This window comes from Thermomyces lanuginosus (genome assembly GCF_041956635.1).
Source record: "Thermomyces lanuginosus strain ATCC 200065 unplaced genomic scaffold VTN49scaffold_22, whole genome shotgun sequence".
NCBI classification, from domain to species: Eukaryota; Fungi; Ascomycota; class Eurotiomycetes; order Eurotiales; family Trichocomaceae; genus Thermomyces; species Thermomyces lanuginosus.
In genome coordinates this window covers 1,496,795-1,519,666 of record NW_027192356.1, presented here as the reverse complement: position 1 = coordinate 1,519,666, position 22,872 = coordinate 1,496,795, and the positions used below count along the sequence as shown (strand labels likewise).

At 51.3% G+C, this 22,872-nt stretch overlaps 10 protein-coding genes across 10 annotated transcripts; 7 read left to right on the top strand and 3 right to left on the bottom strand.

Moving 5' to 3' along the window:
* Positions 1 to 67: 67 nt before the first annotated feature.
* Positions 68 to 914, top strand: VTN49DRAFT_1522 (uncharacterized protein; the record flags this gene model as incomplete). Its single annotated transcript, XM_069409146.1, has 2 exons — positions 68 to 505; positions 567 to 914. 2 exons carry the CDS (start codon positions 68 to 70, stop codon positions 912 to 914), a joined length of 786 nt encoding a protein of 261 aa, XP_069270561.1.
* A 97-nt stretch (positions 915 to 1,011) lies between these two features.
* VTN49DRAFT_1521 (uncharacterized protein) lies at positions 1,012 to 2,063 on the bottom strand (the record flags this gene model as incomplete). Its single annotated transcript, XM_069409145.1, has 2 exons — positions 1,012 to 1,889; positions 1,943 to 2,063. The coding sequence occupies 2 exons, from the start codon at positions 2,061 to 2,063 to the stop codon at positions 1,012 to 1,014; spliced, it is 999 nt and encodes a 332-aa protein (XP_069270560.1).
* Positions 2,064 to 5,447: 3,384 nt separating this feature from the next.
* VTN49DRAFT_1520 (uncharacterized protein) lies at positions 5,448 to 6,957 on the top strand (the record flags this gene model as incomplete). The annotated part of the gene is made up of 3 exons (XM_069409144.1): positions 5,448 to 5,585; positions 5,635 to 6,011; positions 6,087 to 6,957. 3 exons carry the CDS (start codon positions 5,448 to 5,450, stop codon positions 6,955 to 6,957), a joined length of 1,386 nt encoding a protein of 461 aa, XP_069270559.1.
* Positions 6,958 to 8,171: 1,214 nt separating this feature from the next.
* Positions 8,172 to 9,788, top strand: VTN49DRAFT_1519 (uncharacterized protein; the record flags this gene model as incomplete). Its single annotated transcript, XM_069409142.1, has 3 exons — positions 8,172 to 8,309; positions 8,378 to 8,766; positions 8,828 to 9,788. The coding sequence occupies 3 exons, from the start codon at positions 8,172 to 8,174 to the stop codon at positions 9,786 to 9,788; spliced, it is 1,488 nt and encodes a 495-aa protein (XP_069270558.1).
* A 2,077-nt stretch (positions 9,789 to 11,865) lies between these two features.
* On the top strand, positions 11,866 to 12,206 carry VTN49DRAFT_1518 (uncharacterized protein; the record flags this gene model as incomplete). Its single annotated transcript, XM_069409141.1, has 2 exons — positions 11,866 to 12,078; positions 12,153 to 12,206. 2 exons carry the CDS (start codon positions 11,866 to 11,868, stop codon positions 12,204 to 12,206), a joined length of 267 nt encoding a protein of 88 aa, XP_069270557.1.
* A 563-nt stretch (positions 12,207 to 12,769) lies between these two features.
* Positions 12,770 to 15,811, bottom strand: VTN49DRAFT_1517 (uncharacterized protein; the record flags this gene model as incomplete). Its single annotated transcript, XM_069409140.1, has 8 exons — positions 12,770 to 13,076; positions 13,131 to 13,582; positions 13,640 to 14,196; positions 14,261 to 14,542; positions 14,597 to 14,938; positions 14,992 to 15,606; positions 15,660 to 15,704; positions 15,757 to 15,811. The coding sequence occupies 8 exons, from the start codon at positions 15,809 to 15,811 to the stop codon at positions 12,770 to 12,772; spliced, it is 2,655 nt and encodes an 884-aa protein (XP_069270556.1).
* A 137-nt stretch (positions 15,812 to 15,948) lies between these two features.
* On the top strand, positions 15,949 to 16,164 carry VTN49DRAFT_1516 (uncharacterized protein; the record flags this gene model as incomplete). Its single annotated transcript, XM_069409139.1, has 1 exon — positions 15,949 to 16,164. One exon carries the CDS (start codon positions 15,949 to 15,951, stop codon positions 16,162 to 16,164), a length of 216 nt encoding a protein of 71 aa, XP_069270555.1.
* Positions 16,165 to 19,033: 2,869 nt separating this feature from the next.
* VTN49DRAFT_1515 (uncharacterized protein) lies at positions 19,034 to 21,097 on the top strand (the record flags this gene model as incomplete). The annotated part of the gene is made up of 1 exon (XM_069409138.1): positions 19,034 to 21,097. One exon carries the CDS (start codon positions 19,034 to 19,036, stop codon positions 21,095 to 21,097), a length of 2,064 nt encoding a protein of 687 aa, XP_069270554.1.
* A 352-nt stretch (positions 21,098 to 21,449) lies between these two features.
* On the bottom strand, positions 21,450 to 22,013 carry VTN49DRAFT_1514 (uncharacterized protein; the record flags this gene model as incomplete). The annotated part of the gene is made up of 3 exons (XM_069409137.1): positions 21,450 to 21,593; positions 21,655 to 21,785; positions 21,842 to 22,013. The coding sequence occupies 3 exons, from the start codon at positions 22,011 to 22,013 to the stop codon at positions 21,450 to 21,452; spliced, it is 447 nt and encodes a 148-aa protein (XP_069270553.1).
* Positions 22,014 to 22,302: 289 nt separating this feature from the next.
* On the top strand, positions 22,303 to 22,856 carry VTN49DRAFT_1513 (uncharacterized protein; the record flags this gene model as incomplete). The annotated part of the gene is made up of 3 exons (XM_069409136.1): positions 22,303 to 22,411; positions 22,483 to 22,648; positions 22,808 to 22,856. 3 exons carry the CDS (start codon positions 22,303 to 22,305, stop codon positions 22,854 to 22,856), a joined length of 324 nt encoding a protein of 107 aa, XP_069270552.1.
* Positions 22,857 to 22,872: the final 16 nt, after the last annotated feature.

Sequence of the window (22,872 nt, the reverse complement as noted above, 5' to 3'; positions counted from 1 at the left end):
CTCAGTAGCTTTTTGTCAGTTTTTGAAAACGACACCTTTGGAACTATCAGTCACCATTACGCCCAACATGTCACTCCAATTGCTCCAGCGATTGGCCCTCCGAAGAGCGGCCCTCATTCCAGCGCAAGCCGTTTACATTGTTCGCAGCCGCAATCTACAATATTCATCACAACCACGAACAATCCGCGAATTCAGCACCTCACCAGCCCTACAGAAAAAGAAGAAAGAGAAGACCAGCACAGAAGCAGCGAGTGCCAGCGGCAGTAACAACGCCCCGGACCCATTCGACTTCACTTCGCTACACGATGGCATTGGACGCGCGATTTCGCGGTTCAAGGAGGACCTCCAAAAGCTCCGCGCCGGTGGACGATTCAACCCGGAAGTTCTCACCAACCTGCGCGTACAGGTCAGCAAGAACAGCAATGACAAGGTGAAGCTGGGAGATGTTGCGCAGGTGGTGCCCAAGGGCGGGCGCGCCGTCACGGTGATTGTCGGGGAAGAAGACGTACGCAAACCTTTTTTCTCAAATAGTTTCATACGCTAATTGATATGTGGTTTTTTTACAGCTGGTCAAACCGATCACTTCCGCCATCCTTTCTTCCAATCTCTCCCTAACCCCGCAGCCAGACTCGCAGAACCCGCTACAATTACACATTCCGATCCCACCGCCGACGCGGGAGGCGCGTGAACAGACGCTCAAGACCGCCAAGGCGGACATGGACCGTGCAGCGGCGGCGGTCAAGTCAGCGCGGGCCGTGGTGCATAAGCGGCTGCAGGATATGCAGAAGAAGAAGGAAGCGCGGCCGGATGATGTGCGCAGGGCGCATGATCAGATGGAAAAGATTGTGGAGAAGGGCCAGAAAGAGATCAAAGACCTGTTTGAGGCGGCGAGGAAGGCCGTTGAGCAGGGCTGATCGATTCCTCTTTGTAGCACTCAACTCTTCATGACCATGTACTATATTTGAAGGACGGATCTAGGAACAGGAAATTTCTATTGTACAGATAGATGGGTTAAGCTCGCTTTGGACGCTGTCCACTCGCTAGCAACGACTCCAGCTTGGCCATGAATTGCTCTTGCTTCCCGGCCATGCGGTACGTGGAGTTATTGTACAGGTTTCGCTGTACCTCAGCCAGGAGCGATGACTGGCCCTTTGTCTCCTCTTTCCATGACGGGTACTTGCCCTGCACGAGTTTGCCGACCAACGCTTCGCGGTCCTCCTTGGAAATAGGTACAAAGTCCGCATCCTCGGGCTCGATCAGCTCTCCCTTGCGCTGCGTGAGCTGATCCGCCCGCATCTGGCACAACTTGCGAACCTCCTCCATTGTCTCCTTTTTCTCTTCCTCGCTCTTGAACAGCACATGCTCGCCCTTGTACAGCCGCTGCGCCAGGACGTACGGCGGCTCGTAGCCATTGGGGTACCGCTCGCTCAGCAGCGACAGCTTCTCGCGCACAGTGCTAACCTGCGCGTCTTTCGAATCACCACCCATCGGTAGCGCCGGCCACGTCTCCCGCAGCCGCTCCGCATTGTACTCGACCGGCGTGTACCGCACCGGAACGGGCTTGTTCTTCTCGCGGATCTCGTCGAAGACCGCATCAATCTCAGCCTGCCGCGCCTCCTCGCCTTCCTCGACGTCGGCTTCACCGCGGGCTCTTCGTACGCGCTCGCGCTTGGCCGCTTGCTGGTCTTTGCTGGGGGCGCTCCTGTTGCTGCTAACGGATGATCGGCGAAGTCGTGATCGTAGTGCGGCAAGCTGGGACGCGCGCAGCACCGGGCCAGTCGGGCTGCTTCCTCGAGCGGCACCTAGTGATCGGGCATCGACGGCACGGTTGCGTGGCGAAGGCTTCGGTTTGGCAGCTGGCCGATTACCTGTAGTAGGTACTCGACGAACTAATCCAGTCAGTAACTATTTCTCAACTTATCACTTCCGCCGTTTTTCTTACCCAATGGCTTGCTGCTCTCTTCTTCCGCGAGTATTCGACCGGCAGAAAAGAGCCTGGTCTGTGTTTGCTGGACGCGGAGCGCAGACCCTACGGACCGCGCAATGCCTTGTTGGGCAATCATTTCGGGCAAGATCAACGAACCCGATTGCAAAAGTGGAATTGACTTTATGAGATTTGCATTGCGGTCGAGCGACGCCTCGATCAATCTGCGAAGCACTTCAACCTCCAAAATCAAATGATTTTTGACCACGTGACACAAGAATACTCATTGGTTCACGAGCTGTAAGTGAATCACATGACGAGGTGCTTATGTGAGCTCGAGACGCTACGCTAGTCCCCAAAAGGACTAGGTTGCAAGTTACTTTGATCCAATAGCTCCCCACCGCGTTTCGCGGCTGCCCTAGTTTCATGAACAGAGATGGCCGTCGACATTAATCTCTGAACAGTAGCAGGCACTGGAATGGCATGGCACCAGGGTGGATCAATGGAAGTAGCTCTGGATTCTGTTTCAGAGCATTGGAGTTTGTCACTAACCCGTCGAGCTCTTTGGCCTAAAGTTGGCCATCGCATGGAGACTGATCCAGGCTCAACCTCCGATCCTCCGAGTCATGATTCAGGATGGCAAAGCTACTACCATTGATTTAACAGGGTGAATTTACCACTGTGCTCACACTCCGGCCGGATTATGGAATGTCTCGCGACCCCTGCCAGCCCAACTGCGCGAACTGTGACGACCCTCCTGGCAGGCTATGATAATGTCCTGCTTCTCCAGAGGGCAAACAGCTCTACAATCATTTGCTATTATGACATATCACAGTAAAAAAAAGCCCAAGAAGTCGAGAAGTGAAAAATTCGGGAGACAAATGGGAAGCAGAGCTTCCAGGAACCCTGTGAACCAGCATGTCATCACTCAATGAGTCAAATCCATGGTATTCCTTGCCAGAACAAATGTTACAATTGGTATCTGAATGATCCTTCCCTTCAGTCTTATTTTGACATAACTCATTGGAACCAGTTAACTTGTCCAACTGTACGAAGCTCGATCTACGCGTTGTTGAAAACCATGATCTGCCGAGAAGAAACCGCATCACATCCTCCATAGCTTCCGGCAATCCACTGGCGGAGGAGAGCGCATAGGGTCGGTCAGAAGTGCTCACCATGGTAAGCTTTGGGAGATGGGAAAATGAGGAGAATGGAGCGGCAGCAATCTCTGATGTATCCTCTAAGCTCATTCGCCAGTCTTGCAGAGGTTGTCTTCCGTAGATTCAAATATTTCGTAGGTGTTGGTCGTGGGAATATTCAACTAATTCAAATTCATGTCCCGCAGAGTCCCACTGGAGAACAATGGCCAGATATCGGGACATTGATTGCCGGCGATGCACGATATCAGAGCTTCCTTGTGAACTTCTTTTGCATAGGAATTGTGTCCGTATCTATTAGGTGGGTAACTTCAGGGTTGTTAACTGCTGATTCGGTACCGGTATCCCAGCAGCTGTCTCTTCGTTATTTCGCACGGTTATTGGGGTGCTCAGGTTTTCACTGATCGGATCCTGCTAATTCTGCAGGAAAATCCGTGGTTGAAGGTACTTAACGAGCAGAAGGTACCGAAATTGGTGAAACCTTGTAGCCGTTCCTTTCTTTCATGATCAGAAGATGTGGCATTCAATTTTTGCACCACACTCAATTTGCTTTTCAGACCTGTCCAATCTAAATTTTTCCACTGTTTAACATTCGTGTTTAGCAAGCCGAACAAAGAATCGTCTGTGGGAGGACTCTCCATGGTTACTTTAGGGCAACTCAATGCCAAGCAATTCTGGAGAAGGGGCGCGCCAACTGGCACGACACTAAACGGAATACGACACGACCCGAAGCACTTGGAATGACAGTATGTAGGAGAAAGGAATGTGTGTATTGGAGGCGAACAACTCAGTTCGGGCAGCTCTGAAGAGGATTTGTTCGCGTCATCTTGCCCGGCAAGATCTCTCTGCTAGGGATCTCCATGATCTCTGCTGGGTCAAATAGCAAGTACAGGGTAAGGAGTATTAGATCCTGGAATACAGTTTGTTTCGAATCACGTTGGCGAGTCTTGGGGTCCCCGCGCCGTCGATTCTGTACTCTCCTGGCGACGTCACGGCAAGTATATCAGCGACAGATGCTCAATCGGTTGGGAAACATGACAGCTAACTGCTGCCTAGACTACACACGATAACAGACTACTTAGTTAGAAGAGCAGAAATGAATGGGCGTCATGAATGCGCATCCAGAGATGTCTCGTTCCGAGGAACCTATGATATTCCAGGGTCCTTGCCTCTCGAGCTGTTGCTTGAGATCGTTAAGTACCTCAGTCCGGCAGATATCTTCCAAAGCCAGAAATCATGTTTAAGTGGACGAGCAGTCGCAGAGCTCTCGAGGTTCACAACGCCGACAAAAACTCCACACTTTTGCGGCCGTATCAATTGGATGCTCGAGAAGTCGGTGTTTGCAGGTTCTTTCGCCCTCGGCTACCCCCTCCATTCCCGACGCTAATCGACCATAAAACATTATATGATGAGAATGAACCGCTTTTTTTCGGTTATTTTTGGCGACCGGGAGGTCTTCGGAGTGGCTAACGAAGACGGCATTCAGTTCTGGATATTCAATCCAAACTTCACACCCAACCTTCCAGGCGCCTTGCCTTTTCTTCCGATGGAAGAAAGTGGATGAATTGACGAGACACTGCCCTTATTTGCCCACTTATGTACAAATCGAGATGTAAGGAGCTTGCCCATTTGTCTACCCATTACCTTCCGTTTTCCATTGCAATTGAATGCAGAGCACGGAGAGCAAGAGGACGAGTCAATGCCAGCCAACGGTTGATGGATATCCAACTCCCGCACGACGGTACCTTCGACAAACTTCCAATTGCACACATGGCCAATCGCAAATGCCGAAAGAACGTTCCCAGCTCCTGCGGCAATCACGGTGTACATGCAATTCCCAACCCAGAAGAAACGCCATTGTCATAGCAATTTGAAAGCCAGTCGAGGGGACATCAACATAACACCCTCGTCGCGGGGCACATTGCGTAGCAGTGTAATTTCTTCGGTGGTTAATCGGAACCAGCGAGATGGTTGGGTCAGCGACCCTGGATTTTGGCGACTTGGCCTGAATTCTTCTTTTTATGTAGTGCATAGAGGCACACGAAGCCCGCTAGCTGATTACTTGGCTGGTTTATTTTGATCAAATATCGTCCTGCTGGCTATCTTCATGGAGGGGAGCATAACCCTAACGAAAAATTTCCCTGCCAGTTGAGGTTTTAAGTCATCGGAAACAATCCGATTGGCCGAAATCTCCGGGGTTGTGCGATGTGGCTGCTTGCTTTGGCTGGAAAATGGGACCACCCTTATGTATGAAGACCATTCACGCTAGTCAAATTGAAAACGGAATAGTTTCGGCGCTAACAAGACGCTAAGAGTGTCTAATCAACTATGATTTGGTGCACAGTACATATAGGGTGGTCCTACTCATGATGAGTCCCTTCGAAGCGGCATCCCAAGTTCGATTCACGACCATGTACTATGATATTGTTGGTTCACTACCTCATGAGCTCCTGCTTTGTGTCGTGGAGCATCTGGATCTGAAAGACATTGTCCGGAACCAGAGGGTGACGATCTCTCACGCTTGGATGTTGGCATTATCCTGACAACGTCCAGGTTTCCAAGCGATGGGCCGCAATTTTCTCCTGTCATGCAGTCATCGGGCCAGCTTTGCGAGAAGCGCTTGCATGCCTAGATCTGGACCAAGAAGTCGACGGTACAAACATAACGTTCGCTGACACGAGACGGTATCTCGGATGGGGATATAGCTTGCAGCATGCTCGGCCGGTCAAAAAGATCTTTCTCCCCTGGCCAGAAGGCTCGCCTGATGAATTCCTGTGCCATTCGCGCCGCTTGTGCTATCGCGTTTCGGAAAGCAATGAATTAGTGGTGCTGAATCTCGAGTCTGGGGAGAGATCGATCTGGACCGTCAACGAGACAGATGAATGGCGCAGTTTGTCCAGTCGCTATCTTATTGTGGGAAATGCGAAACGGTATGTCCAGAGAAACAGATATTTTCATTCTATATCCTGTCGGCTCTTATCTAACAGTTGGTTAATTGTTAATAGGCGCTTCGATTATGTGACAGCGTTGGATATATCCACAAATAAAACTTTATTCAGCCAACGAATTCGAAGACTTTGTCCGTCTTCCTATGTGATCATCGAGGACATGGTGGTTGTCGCTAGTTTATCCTCTGACAAACTGGAGCCTATCTACATTTGGGATCTACGTCAGAATCATGTCCAAGGAATTGGCAACTTCACCAATCTGTCGCTGTACTATATGTCAGCAACTGAGAACGTTCTGGTGGCGTTCGAAAGTGTTGGGCGGGATCAACCAACAAAAGTACAGCAAACCAAGTGGAACACAACAAACGGCCAGCTGCTTGAGAAAAAAGTCTTTCACTTGCAGCTGCCCGCTGATTGTCCTAGACGCTCCTTCACCGACCCCAATTTCTGCCGCATTTATAACCACAAGTCTGTAGCATGTTTCGTGGAAAGTTTTGATAGATTCGCTGTGACGTGCCTCGAGTACGATTACACCGTTGACCAGCTCAGTGTCCGGTGCACCAACAGGGCTGAGCCTATCAGAGATTCTAAGAGGAAAGGTGGGATCTGTTTCACGAGATTGACGGGAAGCATTGAATACCGCTACTTGCAGTCAAAATGCCAAGTTGCTGTCTGCGACGCTGCCGCGGGCAAGGTAACCCTACACCCAGTCCAAGTCAAAGACGACCGGATTATCAGGATTCGCTCCTTATCGAACCCAACACCCTATGACCCCTGTTATTTATCATACTTTGAGACCTTTGGCGATCGTGAGGTGTTTGGCTTGGCCAATCATTACGGCGTCCAGCTCTGGTTTTTCAATCCAAGCTTTGCACCGGATCCGCTGGACTGGAAGATTTGGAACGCAGAGGAATACGAAATACTATGAGAACGCGAGAATTAGTGCGAACACGAAGCTATGATGAATGGCGAATAAACATTCGATGTGTGAACGACTGAGTCTAAATGAAGAAAATGTAGAGTAGGTTCCGCTTGCTAACTTCAGAACAACTACCGTACGGTAGTAATACGTAAAGTTCATCCATGAATCAACATCTCTCAAATGGCAGAGCAAGTAGATCTGGCCGGTGGAAGGAAGAGAACCTGCACTTTCACGTCGCCATGGTGGAATGTGTGATGGTCTGTTGTTCACTGACCACACAGCTAAGTTGGTATTCTCAGACTGCATGCTTTTAGATACGCTTCAAGAAATCCCAATTTCGCCTTGACAAGTCAACATAGAGCGAAGGAAAAGCACAGAAACTCGAAAGTTGATATAATCGGGCGAGACACATCAATCCAGCGGCCACGAGATTGGTTGTGATGTGTCAGATCATACCCAATCCATACAGACCGCGCTTTCAGCCTCAGCTTGGCACACTGAACATCCGCCGAGGAAATGATGAGGTTAAGAGTTCTTCAATACTCGTTGGGATTCATCCCTGAAGAGGCATCTCAAGTTCAACTGAAACCATGTATGATATTGTTGGGGGCTTGCCCCTTGAGCTCTTGATTCTATTGGGAGTATCTGGATGCAACGATATTTTCCAGAGCCGGAAGGTGCATATTACTTGCAATATACCCTAATTGACTCGTAGCGAGCACGATGTTAGGAGTGTTCAGTTAACTTCTTTGATAGTCAACAAGCACCAGTGAGTCGACTGGTACAGTTGACATGGATTTCAATTGGTTCTACGTTTATTACAGCTATTGAGACTGCGAACCCAATGCCGGACTTGTGGCTTGGTTATTAAATCAACGTTCGGCCATCAGGTTGTCAGTCTCAAGGAGAAAATAAGCCTAGCATGAGGATCTTGCATCTCAGAAGGCTAGGGCTAGGTCTCAGAAATAAACCGACAAGGGTGTACAAATAACTACTGGTAGCACATCAATCTATGGCTAAGCTCGGAAGCGATTGGTTGGTGTCGGACTGCACATTGTGTAAATATGCCCCTCATCTTCGATGCCATATGGGACCGGTGCCTATCTCATGACTCGAAAGGGCACATACAGTGCTCCGCAATGCGCGACCCGAATTCAAACCCTATGGCTTGACTGCGACCGGCCACCAACCGATTTCCAATCAGTTTCAAGAGTAAAAAAATGACCGGACGTTCGGAAAGCGCACCTGAAGCACGTCCGTTTCAAGCAACCTATGATATTATCGGCTCTTTGCCTGTCGAGGTTTTGCTCGACATTGTCAAGTATTTCGGTCCGGCAGACGTTTTCCGATGTCAGAGGGTGTGCTCCCTCGATGTTCATTGTATATCAACCAACTGCATGGTTTACTCTAACTGGAATTATGCTAGACCTCGAAGCGATGGCGGTCAATTTTCTCGTCCGATTCGATCATCAAGTTCTTTTTGCGCGAAACGCTGATGTTCCTGGGCATAGAGGGTGTGGATGTATCTGCTGCCGACGCGATAGACTATTTCAAATGGCAACATCGTTTGCTGCGGGTCCAGCCAGTCAAAAAGATCTTCCTCCCATGGCCACAGACGTCGGATGTCCCCCTAAATATTGCATACCGTTCGCGGCGACTGTACTATTGTCTACCAGGAGACGACGCCTACGAGTTCGAAATGCTAGACCTCGAGACTGGAGAAAGATTAACTTGGACTGAAGACGAAGCAATTAAAATGGACCAATGGTATCACCGATTGTCTGATCGCTACGTTGTTTTTAATGCGTATGAAACGTATGCGAGCAGGATATTTGTCTTGAGTCATTATTATCGTGGGTGACAGCAACGTTATTAGGAGTAACTTGATTGCGTGGGACACACACACATTACAGCGATACACGAGACAGCTTCCGTGTTCGTTCCACCATACTTCTATTCATAAGGACAAAGCGGTGATAGTTGACTATGGATCGAACCCACTTGATGACTATGAATCGGAGCCACTCTTCCCCATTTACATCTGGGATTTGAGCTCAAATCGCTTCCAAAAAGTCAGTACCTTTCCCAATTTATATTTGTGGCACATGAATGCGAATGAGGGCATCTTGGTGGCATTCGAGATCGATTGGGACAAACATCCGCCGGAGGTGCAAGAGACCAAGTGGACCGTGACCGGGCAACTGGTGAACAGAAAGCAATTTCCCTTATCGCTGTCTGATTGTCGTACGGACAGAAAGGTCTTTGAACTATCAGAAAGCCGGATAAGGCTACTTGATTTGTCCACCAATATCACTTTCAGCCACCGCAAGACAATGGCCCAGCTGTGTTTCTATAGCGACACTCTCCGGCGCGGTCTCTGGATTTCCCTCATGTACGATCAGGCCATCGACAAATTGAGCGCCCGATTGGACGACGACAGCCCACCCGTTTACGGCATGGTGAACACCAGCGATACTGCCATCCTCACTCCCAAAATGAAGTACACATGGGACAAAAATCTTAAGGTGTTTCGGGTTTTCCACCGCGATCTCGGCATGGTGGATATGTTACCGTACCAAATGGATGCTCGAGAGCTGCATACTTGCGAGTTCTTGCGGCTCCAGCTAATCTCCGAAGTCCCAGCGCCAAGTGATCGTGACGAGATCATGGAATTGATCATGGAAGGGCTCAATCGACTTCCCCTACGGATCTTTGGCGACCGGGAGGTCCTTGGTGTGGCAAGCTGCGACGGTATCCAATTGTGGTTATTCAATCCGAACTTCACCCTCAACCTTCCAAATGCTATGCCATTTCTTCCAATGGAGGAGAGTGGATGAATTGGATAGACCCAGCCATATGAAGGGTTTTCCGTCATAACTATTAACTGTTTGAAGCAGCCTGTCCAATCCTTCACTGATAAGTCCATTTTATCGATTATGATTGAATGTGGTATCACAGGACTAAAGGGTTTGCCAGCCACAACTGGCCAGGGTCCCAACGAGCATCAAACATCCGCCAGAGAGTCCTAGCTGCCAGTTGCTCAACGAAAGTTTTTCGGCACATCCTGGCAATCACGGACTACGGACAATATGAATCACAATGGTCAGAGCCATTTCGACATGAGGAGTAGTGCAGAGAGCCAGAGTCTCCAAGGCAGACCCTATGTCGCTGTGAATTTGTCTTGTCACATCTCCTTCGTGCAATTGGTTCCGGTGGACTTGAAACCTGGTGACGCAGTCCATTCCTTGACCAGAACGATGTAGTTAGTGATCCAGTGAACTCCTTTCTCCAGGTTCACTCCAACGTCATTGAATCCTTTGAAGTGGCGTCGAGGGTCCAGTAGTGAAGGTTGTCATCTTTCAAGCTATGCTTGCTGAAAACTCCCACAAACGTAACCCAGTTCCCTCAACGAAGTAGGAACTCGGAAAACAGTAATACCAACCACTTAAAAGCTGCTTACGAAACTGGAAGGGAATCTCAAGAAAGCTGTCCTCGTGAAGAAGACCAACGTCTAGGAATCCACTTATCGAGTTTCAGTGCTCAGAGAGATACCAACATTGAGAAGTGCTTCACTGCTCTACCACCTGCGAAGCTGCCAGTATCACATTGCGACACCTAGAGCGTATCCTCGATGACGACAATCTCATCGACTCATGGGGCCGTAAATTTCATCCACTGGACAGAGGAATATGTCGATGAATCGCCGGTTTCTATCTAGCAACTATGGCCACATGTTCAGAACCAACCGCGGCATCCTTCAATCGGAAGCAAAGAGCATCAGGTCTTCCATTTGTTCTCCGTGATTTTTCCGGTCCTTCCGGCAATTCTCATGCTCATATTATCTCATATATTGGGGCAACTACAGCGCACGTTGTAAGGCGGTATCAGAAACGTGTGGAGCACCGTTTCGTCGTTAATGGATCCATGACTTTCGTTTGGAAGACAAAGTCTCATCAAATCCTTCTAAGTGCGCCCGACCATCCTCCGGGAGAAGAGAGCGCACTGACTCAGCCATGGTGAGCTTCACGAGATGAAAAAAAACGCTAACAATGGACTGCAGCAATCTAGTGTATCCCGGAAGCCTGCGTCCTCTGCTGCCGTTTGCAGAGAATCTTAGTTAATATCTTCAAGGCGTTGGTTGTTGGAATCGTCAATTGATACGAAGTCCACATCCTACATGGCCATTTCACGGGTATCTGCATGTGCGGCAGACAAGATCTACGATTCTTCAAGATGTAGACCATGAAGAGCATAATTTGTTGGCTCTATGTCAACGCCGCAAGGAGACGATTTTCAGCATGCAGATGCCGATAATCGATTCCGAGGATGACAACGAATCAACGACAAAACCACTTACGTATGTCGCTACGTATCATCCCGCTTTCGCCTCAGCGATAATATATGTAACAGTCTTTTGACAGCAACAACGCAAAGTTAAATGTTCTCGTGAGAAAGAAAAAGTCAATTCAGCAGAAATTTCCCCGACCAGTAGAAGACGGCCGAGTACGATGAAAAGCCAATCAAATCCACGGGATTCCTACCCTGGCCCCTGCGAGTCACTCAAGCCTTACCGTTAGATCTAAGCCCTAAAGGAAGAGGAGGGCCAGGATTGCGAGCAAGGGGGGTTGACAGTAACGACCAGGGGGTGAGCAAGGGTGTTCAGGGTCTCAATAGAACTGCCTAATCGGGCTTAGGGAGAGTTTAGTAATGTGGGGCCTCCGCAAAGGGGGTTAGGCTTCCAGATCAATCACCAAGAGAAACGTTTAACCTTTGAAAACGATCGGAGCAATTTCGGCTTGATACAACCCTCTAACACCTCCAGTCAAATCGCAACACCAATCGAGTCCTCGCTTCGGATCAAAAATAGCACACACACACAGAGAGAGACAAAGAGGGAAGGAAAGAAAAAAAAAAATGCTCCGCCGAAAACCCACCGCGATCACAATCACCCCTGAGGACATCACCGCCTTCGAAGAGGCTCGTCTCCGCAAGAAACTCGAAGAGAGCCGTGATGGGGGCGGCGGCAGTGGCGGTGGCCAACCGGAATACATCGAGAGCGAGTTCACCACCAAGAAGTACGATCCGAATGATGAACTGAAGCCCTTGCCGGGGGATAAGGCGCGGATTGTACGGTCGAGGGATGAGAGAATTGGGCTGGGGAGGAGGTGATGATTGAATGTTATTTGTTTTGACGTGGAGAGGGTGGGATTGACTTGAATCTGGGTGTTATGATGATTGCGATACGAATGAATTGATGACCTTTGTACGATACCAATCGAATAATCATCATTGAAAAGCATTTCTTCGTGACATCCACATACTATTTCTTCACTGTCATAAAACCGAGACCTCATTCATGGCATCGACGTACTCTTCTTCGCTGTCTGATTGAGAGACATAAATATTGTCAAATAACCCTGAAAAAGTATTTCGCAAGATACATATAAGTGAATCACAAATCGTCCCATCGATGCACGGAAATGGCAGAGGGTATCGAATCGAATCAGCTGAAAGAAATATGTCCAAATCGCAAACCGAGCCCACAAATGTACAAACGAGCTCCCACAATAAAGCCGTCGTATAAACACCGGCCCAGATGAAACAATATCCGGGAACCTTTCTTCACCGGGAAACTTTTCTCCCCGAACCGATACAGGTAGAATCATACATCATTGCATGAGAGATCATCACATGGGAACACAGCCGTACCGTGGAACCTCGAAGGACAAATTCGTCGAAGAAATAAATGAAATAAAAATAAGAAAGAGAATCAGAACGCCATAGCAACGCCGTCTTGAGTAAATCCCGGAATGAATTGTTACCCCGGTCGACTGCTGCCATGCGTCAAATCGACCGAGTAGTTCCATCGACGCTTGATGCCGTGAGGGTCATACACACTGGCAACGCTTTGTTGCCAGTCTCGTGCGGTCATCATAACCGGCGCCTGCGCTACTGGCTGCTGCTCGCGGATAGCAGCCTGTGATGCGTCCATAGACATCACCTTGCCGGCAGCCGGATACTGAATGGTATACTGCGTGGGCATGCTATCGACCATCTGGTTGGCGTTCATGGGCGACGAAGGTCCAAATTGAGACGAGTTCACAGCGAAGGCGAGATCCCAGGACCTGGAAGAATCAGTCAGGAGACAACATCCAAAGGTAGGGGGAAGATGCACGTACGTCATGATCCGTGTAGGATCCCAGCTATTCTCGTCTACCAATGGCATCGTCAGCGGCTGGGTCGTAGTGGCATGCGGCATCATGCTCAAATTCGACACTGGAGGTGAGTGGGGATTAGACTCGGCACGGGCCGACGCAGGCGGTGTGATCGGATGCGATGTAAAGGCGATCTGCTGAGAAGGACTTGAGGTCTGTGCATATTGGTTGTTGTAATGTCCATCAAACGGAGGCGGAGATGCCTGGCTCTCCGATGGACTCCCGTACGGAAACGTCCGCTTGAGCTCAAAGGGCTTACTGGTGTCGGCAGAGAACGCAACTCGGAGTGATTCGATCTGCGCCTGAATCTCCGGGATCGGCCATGCCGCAGCGCATTTCTCGAGGATTCGCATGTGCCGCGTGAAGTAATCTCGAGCGTCCGAGTTGAATTCGGGGTCTGGTGAGGTAATAGCGACCTGTAGAAATGGAACAGTCAGTCAGGAATTAAGATGATGGAGGATGGTCCGGCGCACCAGATGCAACATAGTGCAGGTGAGCACCGAGTAGATGGTGAAGCTGATCCCTCGCTGCATAAAAAGTAGTCCCCGCAGCCCAAAGCGTTCGAGGATCGCCTCCTGCAGTCGACACAGGCACTTGGCGGACGAATAGCAGAGAGACATGTGCGTCTTCCATTTCCCGCCCGCCGCGAATGACTTGGAAGAGACCAGTTGCGGCCGGTGCAACATGATGATGCCGAGGTGATAGTGACAGTGCAGATTCCCGACAAAATGCGACGGGAGGTGAGGCGGAGATCCATCTTCCGGATACGACACCTGCAGATCAGGGGGTAGAAGTCGGATAAAGTCGCTAAAGAGGGGATTTGACTCGACAAAACGCGGGCTGGATCCCCAGTCTTTTGTTTGTCGCTTGATCCGATGATACGCCTCGACAAACGACCGGATGTTAAATGCATTGCGAACAAAATACGAGAATTGCCGCGACCGATCGATTTCAAACGGGTCGCCTTCTTCAGCATCCACAGATGGTCGCATATCGACCGTATTTGGATCGACTTCGTAATCGGAGCGACCTACGATAAGTTGAGTCTTGGTTATTCTCTTGATTCGAGAAAACAAACAAAAGGTGGCACCAACCTTGAGGCCCCCCAGTCATGACTTCGACCACGAGGAGCGTTTGCCAGACCCGTGTCTGAACCAAGCAGTCAACGGGATCCAGATTACAGGTCCTTCCATCCTTGTGAAGGCTATAATGCTCGTGGATATCGAGATCTTTTGCCATCGATATCATCGTCTTCACCGTCTGCCAGGAGCGGTAAAAATATCCCTTAGTAGGATTCGACTCCCGTGCCTTGAGGAGAAGGAGTAATGCCTGGATAGTACTTAACCTAGGCACGTCCATAAAACTTGGCTCATGCCCTAATGACAAACGGGTTAGCTAGCTCATTTGTCTTTCGGGGTAAGAGGACTCACGGTTGGCAAGCGCCAGCCATTGGGCACCTTGGGCGGGGTCGTCGGACATTCGGCCAGCACAGGCAAAGAGAGCCTCCAGAAGCAAGGGCGAGATCGAGGAGCGATCATGTCGCCATTGATGATACAAGCTCTGTCGATGCACCACTGGCACATACGGATGTATGTCGGTAAAGTAGACTTCGAAGTACTCCATGGCTTCCTCATCACTTGGCATCAATTCCGGAGGAATGCGGACGACAGAGCCCGCCTTGGTGTTCAGAGCAGGCAACTTGGACTCGACATCATCCTGGACGAAGGCTTCGGGTTCCATCGTCATCTTTCTCTGCTGTCGGATGTATGGAGCTACCGCCGTCAGTCCGAGAGACTTGCACAAACATGCCATACCGGATCCTTACCAATGCCCGTTTCATCAATCTTCAACTCGCCAAAAGCCTCGCTCAGACCATCCGCTGTCGACTGATCGGGGTCGAGAAAAATCCCGCTGTCGGATGTTGGCAAAGGTGCTGGTTGCTGCTGCTGCTGCTGCTGCTGTTGATGCTGTTGTTGTTGTTGTTGTTGCTCTTGATGCTGTTGCTGTGGGCGTTGCTCCTGCTGTTGTGGTCGGTGATATTGAGGAGCAAAGGCTGGCTGATGGTATGCCTGGTGAGTGACTGGGATGGCGGGGGGTTGGGTGCTGTACACGGGCTGCGACGGGGTCGTCACGTAAGGTTGATACAGGGCGTTATACGGCATTAGATTTCCCTGGACATGCGAGTTCCCGCCTGCCGATCCAGGCGGCATCGAAAGCGGATGACTGATGGCGTTCGGTTGTGACACCCGCTGCTCCATATACGCGGACCCATCGGCTCCGTTTCCCTTGTCGGCGTCCGGTTGCGAGTCGCCATCTTGGTTTACCGTCGGAGGCACGCAGACAAGCTTGAGGCGCTGACATGCGGAGCACGGCCACGTATTTGTGGTGGCTGCATCACATTTGATCTTTCGCTTGCGGCACCCATTGCAGGCTCGCATAACTGGAGGAGTTCGTCACTGTGTGGAAGCGAACGGGGCGGTTGTTTGATCTTACCCTTGAGCCTCTTATGTCTGTTGTGCTCGTCGACAAATACATAGTCTGGGCTCCGTCAGCCTTTGACAATCGGCGACCTAAGTTGAAGGGGAATTACTCTTTTGTCCTTCACGGGGGGGTCCCGAAGGGGACAGGAAGGTGTAGCTTTGCATGGCCGGGGAGCTGTGTAGAGAAAGCACAGGGAGTGAGCTCCAGGCCAGTGGAGGCCCTGTGTCGTTCGAGAATTACCGAATAATTTCCACGTCTCTCCCGTCGCTGAACACGCCGTCCAGGCCCAAATGTCGTCGCGATGACAGAACTCAGCAGTTGTCTCGATCAAGGCCGAACCATTAGACGCTCACGGAGGGGAAAAGAGCGGCCGCGAAGTCGATGCGAGCGCCGGAAACCGTGTGCGACGGCCGACGGTGGCCTAAGCGACGGCGTTAGGGGTCGCGACCGAAGAAAGCGTCCTACACGACGCAGCCTAAATCCCGTACGCGTCCGCGTTCTCCTTCTTTTCCTCTGAATTCCACCTGTACTGATCGTTCAAGCTTTGCGATGTCACCTTCGGCTTGCGCAGCGCTTGATCTCGGCGAACCAGGTCCGGCACAATGTTCGGCGGTTGTTGGGAACGTGTCTTTTTTTTTTTTTCACTTCTCGGAAATGTCCCTTCAGCAACGTCGCGTCACGGATCGCAGTATCAGAAACGAAAAGCGCAGGGTTGCAGCCGCAGATCGAACTCCAGCGAACAGATCACCGTGTGTCATTGAGTTTTCTGCAGCAATCTCGGAGCCGGTAGCTGCGGAGGTCGAGACGATGCGGGCACCGACCGGGGCAGTCGAGGGGCCACGCAGAGAGCACGAGGGGGGCGAGCACAGAGACGGGCACGGAGACGGGTCACGGGCGAGAAGGATCAGGGACAAGGGCCAATTCGAACAGAGGCGCTGCACAAGGGGAGGGCTGATCCGGAGAAGCGGGTTTAAAGTACGGGTAAATCAAGGCGAGGCGAAGAGACGAAACGAAAGTTGGAGTTGGATGCAAGTCGGGAATGGGGGCTAAGTGGGGGTCCCCGGCCTGAGATACTAAACTGCGACCAGCAACAGCTCTTGGTAAATTAATTCAGGACAAGAAAAATAACTTAATAAGTTTAATCTCGTGGGCAGTGAGATCTAATCGCTAAATCTCTTGGGGCGCTTTTTTTTTAATCTGACTCGTCACTAGTGGTGGTGGGCGAGAGTGTGTGTGGTCCCCTACGAGCTGAGCGGACGTGGCTGAACACACGGCATTTTCTTGATTAAAAACGGCGCATTTCAGGCTGCCTGCAGTCACGGAGGATTCGAGCCTGACATTCCGCCATATATCGGATCTCGCATCAGACGGTCGTCTGCGCGCTCTATTCAGTGCCATTGGCATGCAAGATCGGTCTGGCGGATGTGGGTTTTTTGTCCTCGGGACTAGGTCAGTCGACCGAGGCGCCGAACGGGTGCGCCATTCATTCTGGCATGAAATCGGAGACGCCCCAATCCTCCGAACCCCAGATTCAATGACACGCACATAAATGGTACGCCCACTCGCTGGAGTGGTCCTGAGAGCCTGCCCACTGCCCACCATCCGTCGTGGAGTTGCGTTCTCCTGTGCTGACTAATGCTCAGAGGGTGTATATGGTATAAAAAAAAAAAGTTGAGTCATATGACAGTTGACCCTGGACGGAATGCCAGTTGACTAGCCGTGGCTTGCCAAGTAAACACCAGGGAATTAAGCTTGAATGAAATTCAATCCAATCCAATTCATTCATTCATTTTCGATCAGATAGCCCTTTTATATACTCCGCACTCTGTACTCCGTAGTGGACTCGGTAATTCACTGCTTGATTCTATGACCCCTCAGAGCAGATGGCCGTACCCTTCGAGCAACTTCTAACAACTAGTGGTTGGTTGATAATATCCCCTGTATATCCCCGGCACATCCGGCCACTAGCCAGTAACTCTCTGCACGGCACTTCGCCGAGCACACCATCTCAGTTGCTCATCGTCCAGACCAACATCGAGTGCAACGGAGGACGACGTTTGATGGCCAAAGCTCTCCGCCTGCCCACCTCAGCTGTTCCCGGCCGTACTTCGTTTGATCCTGGAATACGAGAATGCATGGCTGATGATGAACTCCACTACACCATATCCGGAGGTTCCGGACGGCTGGCTCCTCCACCAAGCCGGCCAGCCCATGTCATGGAGCGAGCACCCCGGTCATTCAGGGCCGACTCCTTACATATCCATGGTTCCTCTCCCTTGGACTGGAGATTCGGAACACTCCAGCGTCGTCAATTCGTCGGCCATTCGTCCTCTCTTTGGGCAATCAGAGAGACCAATCAGAGAGGACTCGAGTTCCAAGCCGTCCAACGCCATCAGAGGATCACCTGATCACCACCTTGTTGCTGACTCATCTTGCACGTGACTGGCTTACTCATCGCTTTGACCGCCGGTCTCGATTTCTCGACTTTCTCGATTTCTCGAAACTCGCGGATGGATCCCACCTCCATGTTCCAAATTTCCACTGTTCGAGTGGTCGATCCAGATCACCGATCCGATTTTCAGATCGTCCAGTTTGCAGTCTAGCTTAGATCGGCATCGTCCAGCAGAATTAGTCTCTCAATTTCTCTGCATAATATTGCATCCACATCACGCCAGAGAGTTGCAGGTCGTCTTCCGTCCTAACTTCTACCTCCCTGCATTTTCAAGGATTTATCGAAGAAAACCCGGTCGAAAGAGGTTCCCCTCACAGAGCGGTCAGGATCAGCTTCCTTGCATTCAGGTTTCAGGTGATTCCAGCCTCAAGGCTCGATTGGCCCAGGCGGAAAGACTGCCGGCATCTTGGCCCTTGGCTTCCCACGTCATCACGCTCCGTAGCCGCTTTCGTTGACTGGCTCCTCGCGTGAACGCGTCTCCGCCGGCGCCATACCGTCACATTACCATTGTAACAATCAAAAGGCACCCATAAAACGCGTGACGACGCGCCCCAGTGACAATACATGACACGACGCGTGCAGTCCCATTCGAGCCTCTGGTGCCCAACGAAGGCCACTAATTGTGCAGATTAGAGGTCAATCCGACTTTTTCCTCTTCCTGAGCACTGGATGGTCCAGGATAGTCAGCCTTAAATAGTTGCTAAAGCGCCACAGCGCACATCCTCCACCCGAGACAGGAGGTCCCCCCCGCCGCCCGTATACCCTTCCACCCCCATCCCTCCCCGTCCAGCCGCTCTCGTCTCATTCCTCTCTCCCGTCAACCCCCGTCGCTTGCGATTCGATACGGTCATCCATTGCGACGACAGTCACTGCTTTTGTCCCATCCTGGATCAGCGCACGATCTCGTGGCTCAGTCATCGCGGCCATCCCAGTGATGGCTTCCTCCTCACGCCCTTCGCCGCCGCAGGAGCGGCGGCCGACCAATTCAGGTCGGAAAATCACCCCTCTCCAGCCGTCGCCTATCCCACTGCAGCCCATTGAGAACGTTCCTGCCGCACGAAAAGAGTCCTCGACCGCGCAGAAGCCGTCGCCAAAGAGCAGTCGGCGTCCCGGGTCTGCGCATTCGAATCAGGGATCGTCGCTGCAGTTTGTCTCCATCACGGCCCCCTCCCCGCCAACGTTTGCGACAGACTCTCCCGTGAAACGGCAACCACAGGGCCGATCGCACCGTCGCACGCCATCCGCGCCGTCGCAGACGACGTTCAGTGCGTTTCCCAGTGGTTCCTCGCCGAGCGACTACGGGCAGTCATCGCAATCGGCCGGGAGCAATGGTGCGGTGTCTCCTGATTCGTCGACCACCGATAAACCCGCCAAGCGCACACTGATGGAGGCGGCGCCGGTTCGGGAACGGCCCGCTAAGAAGCCCAAGCGGGAGGAGCCCGTGGAGTTACCCGAGCCGCATGAGATGCCGCCGATAGAAGATGACGGTTCCAAACCGCCCTACAGTTACGCGACCTTGATCGGCATGTCGCTCTTGCGCGCCCCGAATCGCCGCTTGACCCTCTCTCAGATCTACAAGTGGATCTCGGACACCTTTTCATACTATCGCAACGGAGACTCTGGGTGGCAGAACAGTATTCGCCACAATCTAAGCTTGAACAAAGCATTTGTAAAGCAGGAACGGCCCAAAGATGATCCCGGCAAGGGCAACTACTGGTCCATTGAGCCCGGAATGGAGGCGCAGTTTCTCAAGGATAAGCCCATTCGTCGGCCGACCATGTCGAGCACTCCTATCCCGGCATCGACTGGCGGCCAGGATGCGGGAGTGCAGACCGTGGGCACGACGAGCATGTGGAGTTTGCCTCCTCCAGCTCCATCGGTGGAACCCAAGCCGCAAGTCAATGCGAGCACCAGTACCACCAACAGTCGAAACTACGAGCCGCAGGACTTATCCTCGGACGCCACACTACCTGCGTCGGATCCGGCGTTGCTTGAAGACAGCGGCGAGGATGAAGGGCGCGCTCCGGTGGCCACTCAGGCTCCTCACTCCTCGCCCCCGCCCATGCTGCACTCTTCGCCTCCGGTAGCGCCGCCTCGGTTCTTCCGGCAAGGGACACCCTCGTCCCCGTCTCGAGGGGTGATGTCATCGTCCCGCAAGCGCCGCACTGGGGCGATGAACGACAGCGGGTACTTCTCCTCGCTCGAGTCATCCGCTATGCGCCCACAGGGGAGCGGCCACATCCTCACGTCAGAACTGGACATTGAGCCGCCGCGGATCAAGCGGGGCCGCGCCGAGGAAGAGATTGCACGGATCCGTAGCTCGTCGCATGATATCAGCCCCTTACGAGCTAGACCGTCAAGATCCGGCCAGGTTCCGGCGACGGGCACATCGTCACCGGTCCGCGAAGAGTACGTGAATCCTCTACCTCCACCGCTGACGCCGGTGATCAAATTCAAGAAGCCGGCCAAGCCACCGCCATCGGTGTCGCCCAATACAAACCTGCGCAACCATCGGCGCAAAATCCAACAGATGGTGCAGTCGCCGATCAAAAACCTGGGCCTGACGGACGAGGACTTGCCGTGGAGTCCGGCGTTCAAGATTGACGAGACCACGACGCCGAGCGATAACCTACATGCGCATTTTGACATTTTTGCGGACCCCACGGCGGACGTCCCCACGCCAGGGTTGTCACCGGTCAAACATCCTGGTAGTGTTCACGGTTTGTCTGACAATGCACTGAACGACATCACCACCACCAGCGCCAACAAGCGCTTGGGCCCGCCGCTAACGACATCTGCGACGAGCGCGAGCAAAACCCGCACGGTGGATTTGGAGGAGTCGCCGCTCAAGTTTCTGGATCCGAACCAGTACGAGCCGAGCGACGACTTTTTCTCATTCAACTTCTTCGACGACAGCCCCACGGAGATTGATGGGATTGATCTGCTGCAGGGGTTCCAGAAGATTGGTGGCACGAGCAGGGACACGACTTGCTCGTAGCTACCTTTTCTACTACTCTAACGACGGTTACGAAATCGGTATTTGGTGTTGGTACTGGGTTTGGCAGGATTTGCATCTTCTCGCGTCGGCGTCCGGTTGAAGGATGTATCTAGGATTTGTTCGAGTTTGTTGTTTGAGTTCTGGTCGGATGGGAAAGGGATTTGGGAGGTTCTTGTCCATGCCAATGTGTACATGAGTGATGAACAGGGTCGAGCGAAGCTCGATCGTAATTGATTCGTTCAATTGCTGACCTGGCCTACATAATTTTCCGGAAGCGATCATAAAATAAACATACAACCCAAACGCCGACGCCATCCCATGCAACCAAGATATCTCGATAAATCTCAATCAATCAATCACTACTCGCGCATCCCCGACACCCACAATTCACACACTGAATCGTATGATCCTCCTTGAGCTGTGCTCTCGGCACGCGGCAAATGCATGTCGCATTAAAGTTTGTCTCTTTGGTTTGAATGCACCGAAGACAGCACAACTAACACATCATCAGCATCTTACCCCTCAAAACAAAGCCCAGTACATAAGAGGAGACATACCTTCTCGTAACCCTGCTTCTTCCACTTTGCAATCAGATTCCCATCTGCATACCCGTTTTTCAATAGCCAATCGTATAACTCCCTCGAAATGGCTTGTTTATTGTAGTACAAGTCGTAGACATATCGTGACCCTATATTTATCCGTCAGTATATCAGCGGATTAAAAGGATGGAGGGGGAAAACCAACGTTGATGATGGATTTGGAAGATTGGCCACTGCATCTCATGCTTCTTCTTGCCCTCATGCGGTGCGTTTTCGGCGTCTTTGAGTTTGTTGTGGAACTCAAGGAAGGTGTCTTCGAGATCCTCGAAGCCTGGTGGCGGGGGTTTTTTGTTGCGGGAGGTGCGGATCGGTGGCATTTTCTTCTTCCTCTTTCTTTTCGTCGACTGTGGATTCCTAGATGGAACGCTGTTCTGATCAAAGATGTTAGGTGTTGATATTCAAGGCTCCAGAAGGAGTTTATTATCAGAAGTTGATGTTGATAGAGAGAGCAGATCTGCCACTTGCCACCGCCTTCTCCGTCAAAATCTCACGGCTCAGCATCACAGCTTTGCCAGTAAGGCCTAACACCGACAGCAAACAAACGAAATACCTCGGATCAATCTTCTACTGTGCTCAAGAGATTAATTATCAAGAAAAGAAATCAAAATGGATACCATCACTCCCAACATCGACATCTCCAAGCTCACCGAGGCCGACCGCAAGGACCTCAGCCAGAAACTTGCCAATGAGTCGCAAAAGATGAACATGCAACAAAGTACATATTCCTTCCCCCCCTTCCTTAAGTCACCTCTTGTCCATGAATTCGCGCTAATTGATATTCTTTAGCCGTCCACAATCTCTCCGAAATCTGCTGGAAGAAATGCATCGCCAGCGGGAATATCACGTCGAACCGCCTGGACTCGACCGAGGAGCGTTGCGCTCAGAACTGCGTTGAGCGGTGGATGGATGCGAATTTCTTGATTCTGAAGCATTTGGAGACGCTGCGGGGGCAGTCGTGATGGACTTTTTTTTTAGGGTTAATCCTGGGTGGATTGAAGTCGGGGAGAGATTCTGTTCAGAGCTGTATGAATAGATTATGTAGTATTATACTTGAAATTTTGAATAAAGTATGATTGCTTTACTGAAATTCATACATCATGCACGCCGACAGGCAGTCTTCCATTTCTAAACTGAACCGCCTAAACCATGACATGACTTGACCCAGAAAAACCCATT